Below are 19,939 nucleotides of genomic sequence, written 5' to 3'. Positions count from 1 at the left end.
AAGACTTTTTAACAGAAAAACAGTGGTGTTTGAAGTGATTCAGAGCACTAAATAGATTGAGGTCAAACCAGGACAACCTTAAACTATGAAACCTGGACCTTTTGGGAGGTGGCGGGGCAGGGTGGGGGGTAGGCTTGGCCTCTTGATCCAGCAGTGTTTCCCTTTCAAACTGATGCCCATTGATAGCAGCTGTTTAGAGAGGGTAGCGAGAGCCTCTCAGGCAATGGGAAAAAAGGCACTGTTCCTGGGGTGTAACTGCTTTGTATTCAAATGGCAGTATATAAGTGATGAGTGATTTTACCAATAGAAAATTTGGGAGTTTGGAGGTTTTCTTTCCTCTCCCTTCCTCCCTCTTTTTCTTTCTTTTCCTTTTAAAATTGTTAAGAGGGCAAAACCTAGCATGTGTCATTAGTGGTCAGAAGGTAAACTTGACCAACAAATGCCCTTTGGATTTCTTTAGTTTGGTAAATAGAATCCTTTCTTAAAAGGAAAATGATGTAAAAAATTGATTTAGGGCTCCTTGATCCCCAAAGAAATGAATCTTCTGGAAATACCCATTTCAAAGGGAACTAAAAAACACATTTCGTGGCACAGATATTATACTTTTGTTGAAAGAGTTCATCACCATAAGGTAAAAATACCCCCTTGATTTGATATCATTACATAAATTTGGAGTAACTCATCTACAGTGTGGGTGTTTTTCATGCTTTGGCACACAGTAGAGCAAGCAGCGTAGCCAAGATGTTTTTCATGTTGAGCAAAAACTTTAACAGATGGAGGTGGTGATTGTAGAGCACTTATTTAAAGTGTTAGGAATGAATCAGTGTAGTTTGAGGCTGAGGCAGTAATCCATACTAAGGGAGTCTGAGAAGTTGAAGAGCATCCTAATAATATATGTAACAGGCAGCTGAAGAGAACTGATTTTAAATGGCTCTCCCAGTACTGTTATCCTAGCCAGGGCCCTATAGAATTTTTCTTAGGGGTTAAAGTCTTTAAAAAGCCACTCTGTGTGCATGCGTGCGTGCGTGTGTGTGTGTTTTCCTTCCCTATTCTAAGAACTTGAAATTATGTGGTAGGGTCACCATAATTCTTTAAATTTGTCTTCAAGTCCTGGCAGTATTTCAGTGTTGCTTGTGTGGGATTGATTGATCTTTAAAGAGCTGGGGAAACTCACTGGCTTATGTAGAATTTCTGTAAAGCAGGGACCAGCTGTAAGTGGTATTTTTGTTTTTTAAGTGGTGGAAGAGCTTAAATATGTAATTGTTCCTATCTTTTATGCACAAATGCTCTTTCTTATAAATTGCTTCACAAATGCTATAAAACTTTGAATAATTTTTCCCTGAAGAAATGTTGAACCCTGTGCAAGCTGTTAGAATTAGAATGTATGTTGAAAGCTTTGATGGGACTACTGTTCTGGAACTGCACAGCTTTTTTTTTTTTTTAAATCATGATTCCTTCTTCTTTTTGTTTTGTTTTGTTTATTTACAGATGACTGCATATGTTCAGGCAAGAAAATACCCCCGTATTTCAAAATACAGCAGTCTATAAACAAAATTCTTATCTACCATTTTCCTAAACGACACATTTTTTTTCCTGTAATTTGTATAGAAAATTAAGTGCAGTTCTTGTCTCCCAGGATTTAAGGGAGACAAGAACTCCCTTATGGGAGTTCAGGGAAGGGACAGGGAAGGGCATTACCTACTGTAATCCTCGAACTCAGCATTTAAAATTTTTTTTGAAGTAAACACAGAAGTTTTGTACTCTGTGTTTCCAGAGTATAACAAGAATCCCAATTCTCTGTTAATACGTGTGCTCTGGGTACCCATGGGCAGCATTACATCAAAGATACCTAATTTGGTAAAACTCAGCCCCAAGGATAGCCATGTTTTGTTAGATCTAATACTGCTAAATGTGTAAGGCAGAGTAACTACTGTGAAATAAATGTGTCCACTGCAACAGCTGGACGGTAGCTCTGTAGTGAGCCATGCTGCTCATTTTCTCATTTAACCTCCTCAGTAACACTGAGAGGTAGGTATTATCACCACTTTATAGATGGGAAACCAAAACTTAGAAAATGGCCGTATGCCCAAGGTCACATAGTTCATTGCTGGTGAAATTGGAATTTGAACCCATGTGTTTATTTGCCTCTTGAATCCTACCAGATCAGGTGCATCCGAAGGGGTCTGAGCCCTAAATCTTTGAGCTCTGGCTTTTTTTTCTTTCTTCTTTTTTAAACTATTTGGAAACCTTTAAATTGGTATTAGTAAAGATGGAAATTTGCATTGCCTTTAGAATGGTCTCAGATTGGGGGTGGGGTGGTGGCAGCAGTGAATAAAGTTACCAGATTATATAATATAGAAAAGTAGAACATGTGGAATGCTCTGAGTTGTCCGTAGTGAAGAAAGTTTTATTTCTGGGAATTTTTTTCATAGGTTAGTGATGGCAAACTATCATGGTGGGGGTTTCTGAAGCCTCGTTTTGTTATTTTCTGCTCCGCTGTGTATTTTCGGTGTGAAAAGTTTGTACCAGAGGCGTATGAGGCCCTGGTGTATGTTTCTTACATCTAAATTGGACCATAGTATTACTGTGTTCTCTTGACTGAAATACTTCTTTCAGTTGAAGTATGATATATGTGTAGAAAAGTTACATATCGTAAGTGCACAGTTCAGTGAATTTTCACAGACTGAATACACCCAACTTGCAGGTCAAGAAGTTTAACATTAGCAACAGCTCAAAAGCACCTATTGTGTCCCTTCCATCAACTGGAATATTTTAATTCTCCTGTGTGAACCTCACATCATTCCTTATCTTTTAGGTTTCTGCCTGATTGTGGCTCTAACATTGTCTTTCTGCAACCAGAAAAAGAACAAATAAAAACTTCACTGAAACTTGTCTCTTCCTCCTTTCATAATCTTATCTCTTGATCAGTCTGCTTCCGTTAAACCAAAGTGTTTTGATGGCTACAAAGTCATAACTTGAGGGAATATGGGGGTTGGCATAGAACATGCGGCTGTGGGGTAAGAGCTAAAAACATTCCTTGGAATTTTCAAAACGGAATGAAAATTTGGTGGTCGAACTCAACCATCTATTTGTTAAGAGGTAATGAATGAGCGAATGGTAAGTTGCCTGTGTTTTGGGGAAGTGGTGATAGGAGCAGTTCCTCCTTCTCAGAACTCTGATGGGGCCTTAACAGCTTACTTGTGAAGGATGTGAACTTTCATCTAAAGCCATAGCAAATTCAGTACAGTCTCTGTAGGTGCAAACTCATCCTCCACATGTGGTTCTGGTGCCCTTCCCTGCTCTACTTGAGATTCACTTATGTCAGTTTGTGCCCTTGGCTGTTTTTTGGTTTTTTTTTTTTGTGGTACGCGGGCCTCTCACTGTTGTTGCCTCTCTCATTGGGGAGCACAGGCTCCGGACGTGCAGGCTCAGTGGCCATGGCTTACGGGCCCAGCTGCTCCGCGGCATGTGGGATCCTCCCGGGCCGGGGCACGAACCCATGTCCCCTGCATCGGCAGGCGGACTCTCAACCACTGCGCCACCAGGGAAGCCCCCCTTTGTTGTTTTAAGCATTTGAATAAAACTTAATTTTTAACTCTGAAATTATGCCATCCTGGGCTTTCAGGGCTTGCGTGTGAAAGCTGATGTACCAGCTGGGTAGAAAAACCTGATCCCAGGTGGCCCCAGGCTTGTCCTGTGCTTTGTCTCCCACAGAACCAATCTGTTCTTAAACTATCGAGTAAAGAGATTTACAGGCATGCACAGCCACACCTTGGCTTTCTGGCAAAGTGATATTCTAGATACTAGAATATTCTAGAGAACCAAAATTTTAGCCTCCCATGTATTCTGACATTACATTAAAAATAAAGCGGACTTCCCTGGTGGTGCAGTGGTTGAGAGTCCGCCTGCTGATGCAGGGGACACGGGTTCGTGCCCCGATCTGGGAAGATCCCACATGCCGCGGAGCAGCTGGGCCCGTGAGCCATGGCCGCTGAGCCTGCGCGTCCGGAGCCTGTGCTCCGCAACAGAAGAGGCCACAACAGTGAGGGGCCCACGTACCGCAAAAAAAAAAAAAAAAAAAAAATCTAAGCATTGGTGAGTTCCCTGGTTGTCCTAGTGGTTAGGATTCTGGGCTTTCACTGCCGTGGCGGGGGTTCAGTCCCTGGTTGGGGAACTGAGATCCCACAAGCCACCCGGCCAGTATTCTTCTTCTTCTTCTTCCTCCTCCTCCTCCTCCTCATCATCATCACCTAAACGTATTAGTTCCATTTTTCCCTACCTTCTTGGGGAGAAAAGCATACAAACACCAAGTATTAATTTTGTTCTGCAGAAAACCATAGTTCTAAAATGGTGCCAAATCTGGGAGTTGCCCTGGAGTTTCTTTTATTGTCGTGGGGCATTTTTTTAGGGGGAGGTTTGCCTCTGTCCTAACAAAGGTGACAAGAAGAACGTGCAGTGCTTCCCTAGTGGTGCAGTGGTTAAGAACCCGCCTGCCAATGCTGGGGACACGGGTTTGAGCCCTGGTCCGGGAAGATCCCACATGCCACGAAGCAACGAAGCCTGTGCGTCACAACTACTGGAGCCTGTGCGCCTAGAGCCCGTGCTCCGCAACGAGAAGCCACCTCAATGAGAAGCCTGTGCACTGCAACAAAGGGTTAGCCCCCGCTTACCACAACTAGAGAAAGCCTGCGTGCAGCAACGAAGACCCAGTGCAGCCAAAAATAAATAAATTAAAAAAAAAAAGAAGAACATGTGGTTGGTTCTAAGAACTCCTGGCGTGTAGAACCTTTTCTGCAAGGTTATTGGTCACAAATTAAAACTGGCCTTTTCCAAGTGATTACCTTATTCTGTTTTCATGTCCAAATGGGCCATAATGCTTTATAAGATAATTACTAGACCACATTTTTCTTCCAGCCCTTCTTTTTGGTAGACAACAAAATCCTGGCCTAAAGCTCCTTTGGCTCTTGTGCTGTTGAATCTTCTGTGATGCTGGTGGGTTAACCTTGGTGCTTAGGGACGGACGTTGATGTCATTGTGGCAGGGAGTGCCTTAAGAGCCCTGTCCCTCTCAGACCTTCGTCCTTGGTGTGCGGGTGTGCTTTATAATTGTCTAGCAACAGAATAACTTTTCTGGCCACAGTACAGTTTTTGAAATGCATATTTTAAAATTATAAGTGTATTTTACATATATTAGTTTATTTCATCACAGTATTTAATAAATAAATAAAAATTTTTAAGGGAAAATTGATGAAAAGAAAAAAGTTTTCATCACTGAGGCTGATGGGATTTAGCAATAGCTTGTTACCTTATCTTGTGCACATGTAAACTCAGTGACTGACACTGAGGGTCCGAGGTTAGCCAGCATCACAGATAGGCACCAGCTTTGTAAAACTCTGCAGGGCATAGCCTTTTTTCAGAAGTGAATTCACTGGTCGGCATCATTAGTGCAACTTAGCTATTTGTTGGTATCTATCAGTCTTATCTACCCTTTCCAAAGTTGTATCTCACTTGGAAATGTCAATACATATACATCAAGCAGTCCAGGTTCTAATTTGGCAGTGAGTACAGCATTGTTCAGCATCATGAGTAAATAATTTGGTAAAGAATTTTACCAACTTCCTTTTAGAATTTTGCTCTGTAGTATAGATTTACTACCACTGTACTAGTCCATCAGCATTTTCCTGTGTTCGCCATTTTTGAGTTAGGCTCACATGTCTATTTTCTCTTTTAAGTTACTTTTTAAAATGTCCTATACCCTTTGCCTTTTGTTAGAAATCTGGAATTCAAAGGGTGGCTTTTATACTATGCCTAGATCTATTCTGCCCACCCCCCCTTTTTTTTTGGCTGCACCATGTGGCATGCGGGATCTTAGCTCCCTGACCAGGAATCGAACCCATGCCCCCTGCAGTGGAAGCGTGGAGTCCTAACCACTGGACCACCAGGGAAGTCCGTATTTTGCTCCCTTTAATACTCTGCAGATGATAGGCTATCCATATAAGTCAGTATTGGAGAGCACACTCGTTTCAGTTTTGAAAATCTGCATGGGATTCATTAGCCCGTAACCTTGGGTAGGCTGTTTTCACTTTGCAGAATGCAGGGGCTCAGTTGTGTGGTCTCTGGGCCTCCCCTGGAATGGGGCCCATTGGTGTGCTTCCAGCATTCTCTAACTCGGACACATCGTGGCCCTTGAGGGTAAGAGAAGTAAGTAGGACTTACCGTGCTTTTTCATTAAAATACGGTTTTCCCACACAAGGGCACATGGCTGTGCATGCAGGTAGCAGCGGGACGGTGGCTGACCCATACTTGGCATAACCTAGAGACAGTATGAGGAAATCCCAAGATTGGATCTCTGTGATTCTGGAAATTGGCTTGAAGATCCCTGGAGAGGTTTTCAGGCTCTTTCTGTTGCTGCCCAGTTGTTGTGCGGTTATACCTACTCTCTTCCTTTATTCTCCAGTGTCAGTGTTTGCTGTTTTCCAGAAATCTCCTCACAGAAACTCATCTTTTATTTTTCCCTCCCTCTGCTTTTCTACTGAGGTTTTAATGCTAGATGTTTGGGAACCTGAATTCTCATTTCCAGACACAATTCCTTTTTCTTTTTAAGTATCAGAGTTGACATAATGCTGGTTGTTTTAAAAATTACAAGTTTTGCATCCATGTAACTGATAATACTCCAAATAACACCTTTTACAAACAAACCTAAAAGGCAACATAGTCGTCTTCATGGCTACCCACTTAAGAGTGAAAAGGAAATGATTGCTTTTTTTTCCTTGTCTTAATTCTTTTCAGGTTTTGAATGAAGAATGTGATCAGAACTGGTACAAGGCAGAGCTCAATGGGAAAGACGGCTTCATCCCCAAGAATTACATAGAAATGAAACCACATCCGTAAGTTGGGCTCTGCTGACCCTCCAGGGTCAGACCCATCTGCTTGTTCAAATGATGTTTTTAAAATTGAGATCATTGGGATGGATGTCATACTTTTTATTCTGTCTTCTCAGGGAATTAACAAAGCATGTTGATTTTTCCATGTTAGTAAGAGTATATAATGAGAGCATAATAGTCAATAATAGTGTATGTTTTAGGTAACTGTCAGTGATCTTCAAATGATAAAACAGCAGTTACGCAGGTCCATAATTCTTTCTCTGTGAAACCCTTTGTGCCAGATGTGTTTCATAATTCTGCATTTTTTGAGTTTTAGAAAGGGTATTTATCACGTGGTTTTGTATTGACATGTTTGATATTCCTATGGGACCATATCTTAATAATCTTGGTATCACCAGAGCACAATACTTGGCATATAATTGGTTCTCAGTAAATGTACACTATAATCACTGCCCTACCCCTCCATTTTAGTGTTCCCACTTCAGAGAAAACAAAGTGCTCTCCTACTCCAGGCTGCTGAGAGCAGTGAGAAAAAAAATTTTTTTTTTTTTAAATTCCAGAACCGTTTATTGTTGGTATATGACATGGTGGGATCCTGGGAGCCCTTACAGACCACTTTCCTCCCACCCTTACCCACCACCTCTTTTATTGTCTCTGCCCTTACAGACCACTTTCCTCCCACCCTTACCCACCACCTCTTTTATTGTCTCTGCTCCTCCCTCAAAAGCAGTCATTTTCTTGTGAGTATGTCAGGGAGAACTGAAGCATTTAATGCTCAGACTAGAATGCCACCGAAACACGAAGAAACGGTAGATCCTCTGTATCTACTTGTTCTAACACAAAATGGTTTTAACCATTTTGTTTTAACACATTAACCATTTTGTTTTAACACAAAAAGACTTTCAGATGACTGCCCCACCTCGAGTAGCAGCCCATTTGTCCCTCTCCCCCATTGTCACTGTTCTGATGTGTCCCTGTCATTTCTCTTCCCCCAAGTACTGGAGCAAAGATCTTAACCACATCTTATCTTACACAGCTTTTACGTCATCTTACAAAGAACTGAATGCTGTAGAGCTCAAAAGCGCCTTGACAACGGTCTAGTTCATTCCTCTTTATGCTGCAAATTAGGAAAGCTTCCAGTATTTTTATTTCAAAACTACTAATTTATGAATTAATAAACTAATATACTTCTCTTTTTTTAATATTTTAATTTTATTGGTGTGTAGTTGATTTACAATATTGTGTTAAATTCTTTTCTCATATAGGTTATCACAGAATATTGAGTAGAGTTCCCTTGTTGGTTATCTTATATATGGCAGTGTGTGTATGTTTATCCCAAGCTCCTGATTTATGAATAGAGTTCTCATTTTAAAAGACTCACAGTGTAGAAAACTATAGAGCAGTGTGAGTTTCTCCCCATACATGTACCCCTTTTAGAGGTAACCACCACTAGCAACTAAACATGAGCCAAATGCTACCTTTTGAACTGAATCTGTTCTAAAATGATTTGCCTCTATGAAACAAAACAGATGATTCAGGAGCTTCACCCTAAAACTGTCTGCTGGATTCATGTTTTGGTCGCTGAACTCTTGCACAGTTCTCACTATGTGCAGAGACCGTGCTAGGTGCTGGGAAGTTAGGTTCTGTAGTTAAGTTATGGTATAATAAAACGTCCATGTAGTTAATGGGAAGTTCTTTGAGAGAGCACATCCAGGAAGCCTGGAGAGAGATTGGGTTACCCTGCAGTTTGGTAATAGGAAGATACCTATGCAGAAGTTTCTATAATGAAGAATCTGTGAGGTCCTCAAGGAAACTTCTTATATTTCAAGAAGAACCAGGCACCTTATAATAGCTCACTAAATGTTTCATTGAATGATTTAAAAGGAGAAAACCAGTCTAACTGTGAAGTATATTTTTCTAGTTTTTGTTTGAAACTTGTACTATCGTGTATCTTTGTAACTATGTGAGTTTGATCTCTCCCCTTCTCCCCTAAAAAAGATATTAGATTCCTTGAAGAATTTATGTCTTCTGCTTTCATACTCCCTTGTAACTTGTGCCTTGCCTCTGCACATAGTAGCTCAGTAAGTAGTTTTGAATTGATACTCAGATGCAAATTCTTGTACAAAGGCTGGGACCAATTTGTTCATGATAATAAAAGCCAGAAGTATTAAGTCTTCAGAGGCGTACGTGGAAAAGATTTGTGGCCCCTGGTCAGTGGATTGATAATGTCCCTTATTTGAGGTCCCTGTGATGTTAGATTGGCTGTTATTAACACACAGCCATGCCCAGGTTACTAAAATGTAGGCACAAGCAGTGATATCCAAGAAACTACAAAAGATGAGCATGAGATTATTATAGATTCCCGGGAATTGTACTAAGCACAGTTTTGCATTCTTGTGGCCACTTAGTGTCCATATTTGCTTTGGGGGCTGTGTGGGCTTTTCGTGGACAGCATCACGGAATACACCCCATGGGGAGAAGCAGTTGGATAGTGGTTACTGGGAGTCACATAGTGCATCCTACCTCGGTCCACACAAGCCAAAAATTGGTGCACATCTATTCCTACAATCCGCCCTCAAAATAGATCAAGGATTGGCTAAACCTTTTCTGTAAAGGGCCAGATAATAAATATTTTAAGCCTTGTGGGCCATGTGCAGTCTCTGTCATGTCACATATACTTCTTTGGTTGAATTTTTTAAAACAATCCTTTAAAATTTTTTTAAATAGTCTTAGATTGTGGGTCACAGCAAAACTGGAAAGATTTAGGCTGAGGGCCATAGTTCGCTGACTTCAGCATTAGATCCAGTGATAACAAAATCAACTTAAGTTCCTTTTCATTTTTCCTTTTTTTTTGGCGGGGGAGGCTACATTGTGTCTTCGTTGCTGCGGGCGGGCTTCTCATTGCAGTGGCTTCTCTTGTTGTGGAGCATGGGCTCTAGGCAAGTGGGCTTCAGTAGCATTTGGGCTCAGTAGATGCAGTGCATGGGCTCGGTAGTTGCGGTGCATGGGCTCAGTAGTTGGGCGCTCGGGCTCAGTAGTTGTGGCACACGGGCTTAGTTGCTCTGCAGCATGTGGGATCTTCCCAGACAAGGGATCGAACCTGTGTCCCTTGCATTGGCAGGCGGATTCTTAACCTCTGTGCCACCAGGGAAGTCTGCTTTTCATTTTCATATTTCCAGGCTGAAGGGGAATTCAGCAGAACATCAGACTGTAATTTTTATATTAAATAAAATGCCTGTGGCTCTAAATCCTTGTTTTTCTTCAGATTGTTTCAGGTGACGTCGGCACTTCAAATCTGACTGTTGGGAACATAGGAAAGGCCACCTTCCTTGGATAGTTTGTAGTTACTGACCTGATGGATGGATTAGCTTTTTAGGAAGAGTCACTCTCATGCCTGCTCCTCTCTCCCCACTGTAAAGAACTTTGGAATAATAATTGATCAGGAAGCATCCAGGCCCCATGGTGGTGTTCTTCACAGACTCTAGCTGGAACGCAGGCAGTGTTCATCCATCCAAGCTCTGCAAAAGGAAACCATATTGCCAGAAAAGACCATCACCCTGTACCTGTGCAGTGGTGGGCCTCACAGGCCTGTTTCACATTAACAGGGCTGCTGTGTGACTGGATGTCCATAAGTACAGGGTCAGTGTTGGTTTCATAGCTATGGGAGGGTACAGAGTACCAGGCCCCTCCTTCCATCTCCCCAGCCTCCCTTACTTCCCTTTTTTAGTTTTTGTTAGGGAGCAAGAGGGAAGTTTAAAATGGGGTATGGGGCTTCCCTGGTGGCGCAATGGTTGAGAGTCCGCCTGCCGATGCAGGGGACACGGGTTCGTGCCCCGGTCCGGGAAGATCCCACATGCCGCGGAGCGGCTGGGCCCGTGAGCCATGGCCGCTGAGCCTGCGCGTCCAGAGCCTGTGCTCCGCAACGGGAGAGGCCACAACAGTGAGAGGCCCGCGTACCGCAAAAAAAAAAAAAAAAAAAAAAAAATAATGGAGTATGACCTAATATAGCATTTGAGCTAACAAATTAAACACAGACTACGAAATGATTGTTGGCATTAGTGTTGCAACATGAGTTGTATATACTGGGGGTGGATCCAAATATGTGCTTTTCACATTAAATGCATATGGATGGGTGCCTATGGGATGTAATAAAGGCTTGAATTGGAAATAAGCTGCCTCCTCCCATTAGCTTTCTCCCTTGCTAATTGTATTGTAGTATAAACCCATCTTTTAAAAAATTTTAAGAAGTTTGACCATAGCCATGTAGTCACATGTAAATATCACCATTAAAAGAAGTTAAAGTTACAACAGTATAAAATGCTAAGGAAGTGTAGGATGGTGGTATTAAATGTTATAACTGAGAGTGATAGCTGTTCCTCATAGTGTCATATCCCTTATGTTGTGGGACATCCTCTTTTTCTAGAGGGAGGAAGCGGGGGAGGGAGTGTGTGTGTGTTTAGTGAAAATGGGAACAGGTACAAAAGAAGTATTTAATAAAATGGTCTCCAACTAATTTTCCATTTTTCAATCTGGGTGCTTATAACGGGTGTTTTTTATGAAGTAAATCTTTGTAAAAATTCCAGTTAGAGTACTTTGCTTCACCACAGGTTTTGGTTTTTTTTTCCAAGTTGAAAATAAAAATGAGTTAATTTTAAGCTGAGAGGAAGAAAATACTGCCACCATATCTATATATTTGTGCACCATAAGGGAAGGTCCACAAACATACACATCTAACTGCCAACAGTTGCTGCCTCTGGGGAGTTTGAGGGAAGAGTCTTGCTTATTTTTACTTCACGTACATCTAAGCTATTTTAATTTATGTTCATTACTTATACCTTAAAAAAGGAAAGCAGAAAGGAAAATGCCTGCCTGCTGGAAGATTTGGGGGGTCTAGGAGGAAAGAATGTGACTGTTGGGGAACTTCTCGCCACCTCTCGGCCAAATGGCTACTGAGTGCACGGGCACTGCAATGTAAACCAGAGAGCACAGATGAAAACAGAAAGTACTTACGTGATCTCAACACTATGAGCTGTCCTTTCCTAGTGGGAGATAGTTCTGTTGTGTTACTACATGATTTCTCCTGTGTGGCCTTACTTCCAGGCCCTGGAAGACTTACCCTCAAGTTCTTTGTAGGTGCAGGAAGATAGGTTGTACCAGCTCCTCAGCGGCTTGGCATTACTTCACTTCAAATGAGAAAGATACAAGGCTGCGGATTTTAGGAATGTTTAAAGGTTACTAATGGCAACTTCTGAATGTATCCTTCCTAGCAGCTCCCATCCTTCTGTTTGAATTTTAGTATAGTGTATTGTTTCAGAGACATCTTGCAGTTGCTTATAAGTAAGATAGATATATGTTAGATTTATAACTTTAACAGACTCCTTGTATCTTTGTTATTCTAGTTTGCATATTTAATGCATATTAGTTACCATGTATGGAGTCTGATGAAGCAGGTAGGTCTTTATTAGTTACAAGTGGCATCGTTGCTTTTTTTAAAATAATAACACAGTAACGACAAGTTGCAAAGAGAACCTTGTTTTCACAGTCATCTATCCTAATTAGTTGTGACTTTCCTGTGAGAAGTGAGGTGCCTGTGACTTGAAGCTGTTTCAGAGATTTCTCCTCCTCTTCCTCATGGTCAGCCCCAGCCCCTGCTGCTCCTACCCTTTTCCATGAATTCACCCACTTTTTCTTGTGACCAAGGTCAGTTAGCATTGGGAGCAGAAGAATCTGTAAGTTACTCCAAATGAAAAAGTGAATTTTGCAACTAGCTGCCTCTGCACAGAGTAACGCATGGCATTCCTAATGGTTCCTGAAAACCAGACTCTGAGCGGTGACAGCAGAGAGTGGCCTTGAGAGGAGTGCCAACTACAGCTACGAGCAGAGGCTGCTCCCTCACAGCCTGAACCTCTTCCCTTTGTGCTGTTACAAGAAGTGGCCCTGTCCAGCTTCTGGGCCTTCCAGCTTTCCTACCCCTGTTTCTCTTCATCCCACTGTAGCAAGGCTGCTGCCTTATCAAGTGGCTGCAGGAAGGGCCTGTCTCACCTTAGATGGTTCATCATGTGCTCAAATCGATAGGCCTGGGCTTTCCCTGCTGCCTTGCTGATGAGTCAGTGGGGGGCCCAGTGAGCTTTGGCCCAGGAGGCCCATTTTTAAGTGTCTTCCTGTATAGAAAGTGGCCCACGATTGTGTCTTTTGAGTCACTGGGGAATGGAGGAGATGGTTGCAGGGAGATGGTCCCCCTCTCAAGGCGTGATGGGGCATGTGGAGACAGGAGGGTAGAGAGGGAGGCCCTTCCTTCAGCGAGGAGTGTTCTGTTACTCATATTTCAGAGGCTGGATATCCCGTTTCTTTGTGGGGAAGCAGATGTTGACTGGCTTGCCTTCCTTCCTTAGGTGGTTTTTTGGCAAAATCCCCAGAGCCAAGGCAGAAGAAATGCTTAGCAAACAGCGGCACGATGGGGCCTTTCTTATCCGAGAGAGCGAGAGTGCTCCTGGGGATTTCTCCCTCTCTGTCAAGTAAGTATTTACTACTTGGATTGCCTGGAATCCTGTCTTCAGATGATGGAAATGGTGAAGCCAGAGGCCAGGTGTCTGGGTACACACACCAAAGGTGGCAAACTGGGAGAGGTTGAGCCTAAACAGTATTTTATAAATCAGACAAATTTACATTAAAATCCTAATTTCTGGCTCCTCTTAAAAATGACCTCTAGGAGCACTGGATTTAGATTCCCATGTGAAAACTGTCTTTAGTTGCTGAGCAGCAGCTGAGCTTCAGAGAGCAAATACTTGCCAGTTTTCCCCAATCCCCACCACTCTGCAGTGCTCTCCACACACACGGCTCTTCCCTTATCCGGGCACCCCTGCCCTCTGTGGGATTCCTGCAGCTCTGTAACAGCAACTGATCACTAGGTCAGCTGCCTTGTGCACCTTGACTAGGTGTCTCTCTGAAATCTACCAGTGTCATACTAGGCTTCACACTGACTTAAAAGGTGACCACAGGGGTTTGGGGGTTTTTGCTTTCCCCAGTGGTAAATTTAAATGTGGAAGGGAGCTGGTATGCAGGGAGTGGGGAAGGCAGGGAGTTATACCACCTTGGTATAACTCCTTGGTATAGAGAATATAAATTGGAACTTTGAGGATCCTAAGCTAATCACTTCCCATCTGTGACGTAAGGATTTTGAATCAAATTGTCATTTTTCCATATGTGTTTTGACTCTGTCCATTTCTAGTTAATATATTATCACAGGAAACCCTCCCCTAGGAATCTTAGAAATCACATCATCGTTTATGTGACAAAGAGGTGACTAGATTAAAAACTCAGATCACTTTAGTATACATTTAAAATGAAGGCTGTAAAACAATTTATTTGCCATTTACAAATGATATAAAGATTTTTCAGTTTCAAAAATCAGCTCAGTATCTTGTTTCATTTTAGGACCAAATGTGCAGTTAAAGTGTGGGTTTCTTTAATATAGATTTAAATATAAAATTTTTGTGTTTCTTTTCTCAGTGAAGATGTGGGAGGTGGTTTCAGGTGACATTTGCAGTATCTTTCGTATACGTTTCCAGTATAGTTAGGTTTTAGTCCCAACATGAAAAAAATCAAACTGGATCTAATAGTTTTTTTCCTCTTTTAACAATGGCTTTTTTTTTTTTGAAACTTTCTTTTTTAGAGCAGGTTTAGGTTCACAGCAAAATTGAGTGGAAGGTACAGAGTTCCCGTGCACCCCTTACTCCCATATGCTTAGAAACAGTGGCTTTTTGATGTGCTTGATTAAACACCTGCATATGAGGACCTGGTGGGCTGAGAGCACCTTGAGGTGGAAGAGTCCTTATGCTTCTCATTAACTTGTGTTTCCGCCTCTGTTTTCCTTAACGTTTTATACTGACTGACCTGAGTATAAATCGAACAGTGGAGGACAAGGAGTACAAGCAGTTAATCCTTGAATGATGGCCAAAAACCCCATGGCAGTTCGGGTTCGGTTGTCTGATGACCATGCGCTGGCTGCCTGCCCGCCCATGCTCGTGCGCTGGCTGTCGGGAACCTCCCAGACCCTTCCGTTTTATCAAATAAAACCTTTAAAGTGTTCATGTATTTATTGCTTTAGAAATAAAATTTGAAACAGGTGTCATAACCACCTCTAACAACACAAGCACCTGCACCAAGGAGGTTCAAGAGTGTGCAGTCTTGAGTTTCAAGGCGTTGAGTCTAATGGAAAAACTGCAGTAGTTAACAGCTCACCGTTAGGGACCCTGTACCCCTTTCAGAAGCCACCTGCATTGCACTGTGGGAGTGGGCTCCCACGGGCCCAGAAGTGCCATTTCAGTATGTCCTTCTTCCTCATAAAGCTTTCTTCCTCGTCCACCGTTTTTCCCATGAAATAGTGCTGTTTCTAAGCACTTCGCACTTGTACTCAGTGGCTTCCTTAAAGCTCAGTGCTGCCACCTGCTGGGTTGGTTTTAAGAAGTATTTACGCTTTAATACCAGCGATGGGAGGAGAGACTCTTAGTCGTTCATTTAACAGATCTTCATAGAGCGTCTTCTGAGGGCTGGGGGCTGGTGTGGACCTCAAGGACTCGGCAGAGAGTGGGACAGGCAGGGCCTTGTTTGAGCTGATGTTCTAGGCAGACAGCACGACGGTGGTGGGCCATTCCCACTCAGCCAGGCTCATGCTGTTTTTCTGGGCCATTGTAAAGAGAGCATTTGCCTTTTTACCAGGTGGTAGAGAAGCCTTTTATGGGGGGTGGCCTTTTATTTATTGTCCCAGCATGTTCCTTGCTTTTGAGATCTTTTCCCCTTAAGTAGAGCTAAAATCCCTGAGTAGAAAACATGACTTTAAACTCCTCCCAGTTATAGGAAAATTGTTGGAAGTTGTCCAATCCCTCCTTTCCTCACCTTATTTCCTATCTTATCTTTTGTAGTCTTCAAATGTCACACAAGATTTCAGTTCTGTTTTTCATTTGGCACAGTGCAGGGCACATAGAGGCATTATATAGGTTAGGACTTTTTTTTTTTTTTTTTTTTTTTTTTGCGTTACGCGGGCCTCTCACTGCTGTGGCCTCTCCCGCTGTGGAGCACAGGCTCCGGACGTGCAGGCTCAGCGGCCGTGGCTCACGGGCCCAGCCGCTCCACGGCATGTGGGATCCTCCCGGACTAGGGCACGAACCCGCGTCCCCTGCATCGACAGGCGGACTCCCAACCACTGCGCCACCAGGGAAGCCCAGGACATTTCTTTTTATTTACAAATGTTTTCAGAATTAGACAGACTGACAGGGTTTCCCTGTCTGGCGAGGATTCTTCCTGTTGTCACTGGTAATTGTCATCCTAATGGAGGGTCTCAGGGTGCTCTCCAGCCAGGAAGTCAAGTTGTGCTACAGTCCTGGGCACCCAGCCTGTGAGGGGCATGGCCAGCACACAAGTTCTCCAGGACACCTCCTTGGTGGGCAGGTGGCCCCTGGGTAGCTGGGACAGAGCCCTCTGGCCTGTTCTCACGTGTATCCTCTACCCCTCCCCAGGTTTGGAAATGATGTACAGCACTTCAAGGTGCTCCGAGATGGGGCTGGAAAGTATTTCCTCTGGGTGGTCAAGTTCAATTCTTTGAATGAGCTGGTAGATTATCACAGATCTACATCCGTCTCCAGAAACCAGCAGATATTTCTCCGGGACATAGAGCAGGTGCCACAGGTAAGCCTCGTAAGACACATTGGGGTCATTCTTAGCAATTAAGAATAGCTCTTTAGGCAAGCAGGTGTTTTTTTAAAAGGTTCCTTTTGGACCTTCTGTGTTCATTATTAAGTCATGTTAAAGATTTGACGTTTGAAACAAAAAATAGTTTTGTCTTTTCCAGAGGCTGCTTCTCTGAAGCATTGTGTTGCTAGTTATCTTGTGTCTCTTGGAAGAAGGTCTTTAACACACCCTCAAATACTCTGCCTGGAAGTAAACTTTGGGGAAAATCGTACTGTAAGGGAGTGAAGTCCACACTCGTTCTTAAAATCCTTCTCACATGTAATGGTTATTACCACCTTATTTTATTCAAGCTTCTACCCTTCTCACTGTATAAAACCTTAAGGATTTTCTACGTGATAAAGCGATAGGAGCTAAACCATTTCCACGTCTGGGATTGTAAACAAAACCCCACTGGCTGTTTCCGAAGTTCTTTCCTCTTGAAGCAGTACCTGCTGCTCTTTGCTTGATGCTGGGGTGCAGCCCGCCTCCACGGTGGGGACACCCAGGTGGTTTTGAGCACTGGTGAAGACTGCACGACACCCACCTCGGGTAAACTGTAAGAATTGGTGGGGAGGGGAGGAGAAGTGAGGGGTTATTTCAGGAAATGTGAAAAGGCTGGCACACATCAGTTTCCCCATCACCGGTCCGCTTACGAGGGGCTGGCCACGATCAGGGATGCAATGTGTGTTTTCTCCCTGCCCCTCTTCTGCAGCAACCGACGTACGTCCAAGCCCTCTTTGACTTTGATCCCCAAGAGGATGGAGAGCTGGGATTCCGTCGGGGAGACTTTATCCACGTCATGGATAACTCAGACCCCAACTGGTGGAAAGGGGCTTGCCACGGGCAGACCGGCATGTTTCCACGCAATTACGTCACCCCCGTGAACCGGAACGTCTAAGAGTCAAGAGATTATTTAAAGAAAGCGAAAAATTTTAAACACGTACAAAAGAATTAAACCCATCAGCTGCCTCTATCAGCAGCCTGTGAGGGAGCTCAGAATACCCAGCTGGGTCACCTGGTGACCCTCTCACTTTGGTTGGAACTCTGGGGGGTGGGAGGGGGAGTTGGATATAACAATGCCAAAACTTACCTATAAATTAAGAAAAGAGTTTTTATTACAAATTTTCACCACTGCTCCTATTCCTCCTCCTTTGTCCTTTTTTTCATCCTGTTTCCTCTTCTGTCCATCAGTGCATGACATTTAATGCCACATATAGTCCTAGCTGATGCCAATAATAAAAGAAAAGAAACCACGTGGGCTGATATTTTCTCTATGCAAAATGTCTGTTTTAGTCGGGACGACAGAAAGAACAGCCGCTTCTGTGTCCTGCGTTTACATGCACACACACAGGAGCGGGCCGGGAGCGGGCGGCCCTTGCCCTTTAGCTTCTGCCGGAGGAGGGAGGGCAAGTGGGAACCTGCCTGCCAGCCCCCAGTCCCCACCAGAATGTTGTGTCAGGGTTGGATGGGCGTGGGGGTGAGTGTGCCCCTCAGGGCTTCCTGCGAGCCAGGCCCCAAACCTGTGTCTCTCTTCCACGTTGGTTTCCCTTTCCGATGGTGTTCCTGAGCATGTTGTTTTTCTTAGTGCCTTCTGCCTTATTTCAAGGGTTGCTTATGAGTGGTGGTTTTTATTTGTTTTGTTTTAAAAATAAGTTAAAGACAGCCAATTTGTTTCCTACTCTGTAAATATTTTTTTCCCTCGGGGGAGGGGAGGACAGGGTAGGGAAGAGGAGACAAGTGAGATGAGGGTGTGGGCGTCCTGCCTGTGCACAGCCAGAGTCTGTAAGGTTCAACTTTAATATTTATAGCCCCTGGAGGTTAAGGGAGCCGGAGCCCCAGGGCACAGTGGGACCGGGTTACAGCCCTCCCTGCATCTGACTGGAGCTGGCTGAAAGGGGGGCCAGGGTCCTTGACCTTGTGGTCTCAGGTGTTGTCTGTGCCCTCTGTAGCCCCAGACACCCCCAGACACCAGTCTCTGGAGCCAGCAAGTTTCAAATGCAGGAAGGTTTAAATTGTATCAGGTTCTACCGTGTTCCTACACTGGGGTGGGGTATGCGGGCAGGATGAGCGTTTTCCCTTCATTTTTCTTACTCTGAAATCTAGGGGTATCTGTTCAGGGCTTTCACCTTTTGTGTCCCCTACCTGAGCTGCCCAGGTGAGCTTCAGGCCGCATTCAGGAAGCAGCCGGGTGGTTTTTCATGTCTCCATTCACAGCGGGCTGTGTTCATAGCTGCTCCACCCGACCCCCTGAAAAGGAAGTGTATCTGTGACGCAGTGACTGTTGGAAGGAAGATTGGAACGATAGGAAGGCTGAGTCCATTGCAAAGCTCTTTCTGTCCGTCTCCTGTTGGCTTCTTCTCCCTTGTGGTAACACGCCTGTGATCATCTTCTCCCCACCCTTCCCACAACAAAAACGGGGCCACTGGGAGTTGGTGGTGGCCTTTGGCTTCTGAAGTGGTCGGTCGGCGTCTCCCCTGGACTCTGGTTATGGAGCCGGACTCGGCCTGGAGTGGCCTGAGGCCCAGGAGGCGCTGCACTCCCAGACACAGCGTCCGCCTCTCATCACCCCTGTCCACTAGCTTCTCCTCTCCTTGCTGATGATATGAGGAATCTCTGGCATTCTGCACCTGGACCATTTGATTGTTTTATTTTGGAATTGGTGTATATCATGAAGCCTTGCAGAACTAAGTTTTGTGTGTATATATTTAAAAGAAAATCAGTGTTTAAATAAAAAGACCTGTGTACTTAATCCTTTAACTCTGCGGGTAGCATTTGGTAGGTAGTGATTAACTGTGAATAATAAACATACAATGAATTCTTCACTCTGTATCTTTTCTTTTTTTCCCCTCGCCTTAAGGTAAAAACCTAAAGATTCTGTCAGGGAATCAGGACACTTGTGTCCTTATTTCCAACTCACCTCACTCCTTGGGGACCATGGGGGTCTCACTGGGCCTCTGGAAGAGTGATGCCCACATCACTGTTGATCAGAATCCCTGCAAGCATGTTCCCAGTGCAGAGTCCCACACGCCAGACCCCACCCTCAGATTGCGTGGAGGGCACCAGCAGCGCCCGGTGTTTCCGACAGAAGCCACAGGCCGCAGTTTGAGAACTGGTGTAGTCTCAGTGCCTCGTAAGGACTAAGCACGGCTGGCTTGGTTCTCGTCCCCTCCTCCCACCTAAATAAATAAAGGACAGAAGGACAGAATAAGCCATGTTGAAGGAGTCTCAGTGTCCCAACTCGTTACAGCAAACTCATTGGCCCAGCGGGCTACCTCGGGGTGACACTGGGCCTGTCACCACCCATAGAGCTGGCTACAGGAGGTCAAATAA

The 19,939-nt window shown here is 44.0% G+C and overlaps 1 protein-coding gene across 3 annotated transcripts in view; it reads left to right on the top strand.

The window, feature by feature from the left end:
• GRB2 (growth factor receptor bound protein 2) overlaps positions 1–19,431 on the top strand; it is a 90,316-nt gene extending 70,885 nt beyond the window's left edge. For all 3 annotated transcript variants that reach the window (XM_059996928.1, XM_059996930.1, XM_059996927.1), the window contains exons 3-6: positions 6,789–6,886; positions 13,276–13,398; positions 16,399–16,567; positions 17,322–19,431. In XM_059996928.1, coding sequence (XP_059852911.1) covers positions 6,789–6,886; positions 13,276–13,398; positions 16,399–16,567; positions 17,322–17,507 — 576 coding nt within the window. In that variant the 3' untranslated portion in view covers positions 17,508–19,431. The remainder of the gene's footprint in view (positions 1–6,788; positions 6,887–13,275; positions 13,399–16,398; positions 16,568–17,321) is intronic.
• The last annotated feature ends 508 nt before the right edge of the window (positions 19,432–19,939 follow it).

The sequence above is a fragment of the Delphinus delphis genome, chromosome 19 (genome assembly GCF_949987515.2).
Source record: "Delphinus delphis chromosome 19, mDelDel1.2, whole genome shotgun sequence".
Classification (NCBI taxonomy): Eukaryota; Metazoa; Chordata; class Mammalia; order Artiodactyla; family Delphinidae; genus Delphinus; species Delphinus delphis.
This window is presented reverse-complemented; position numbering and strand designations above follow the sequence as displayed.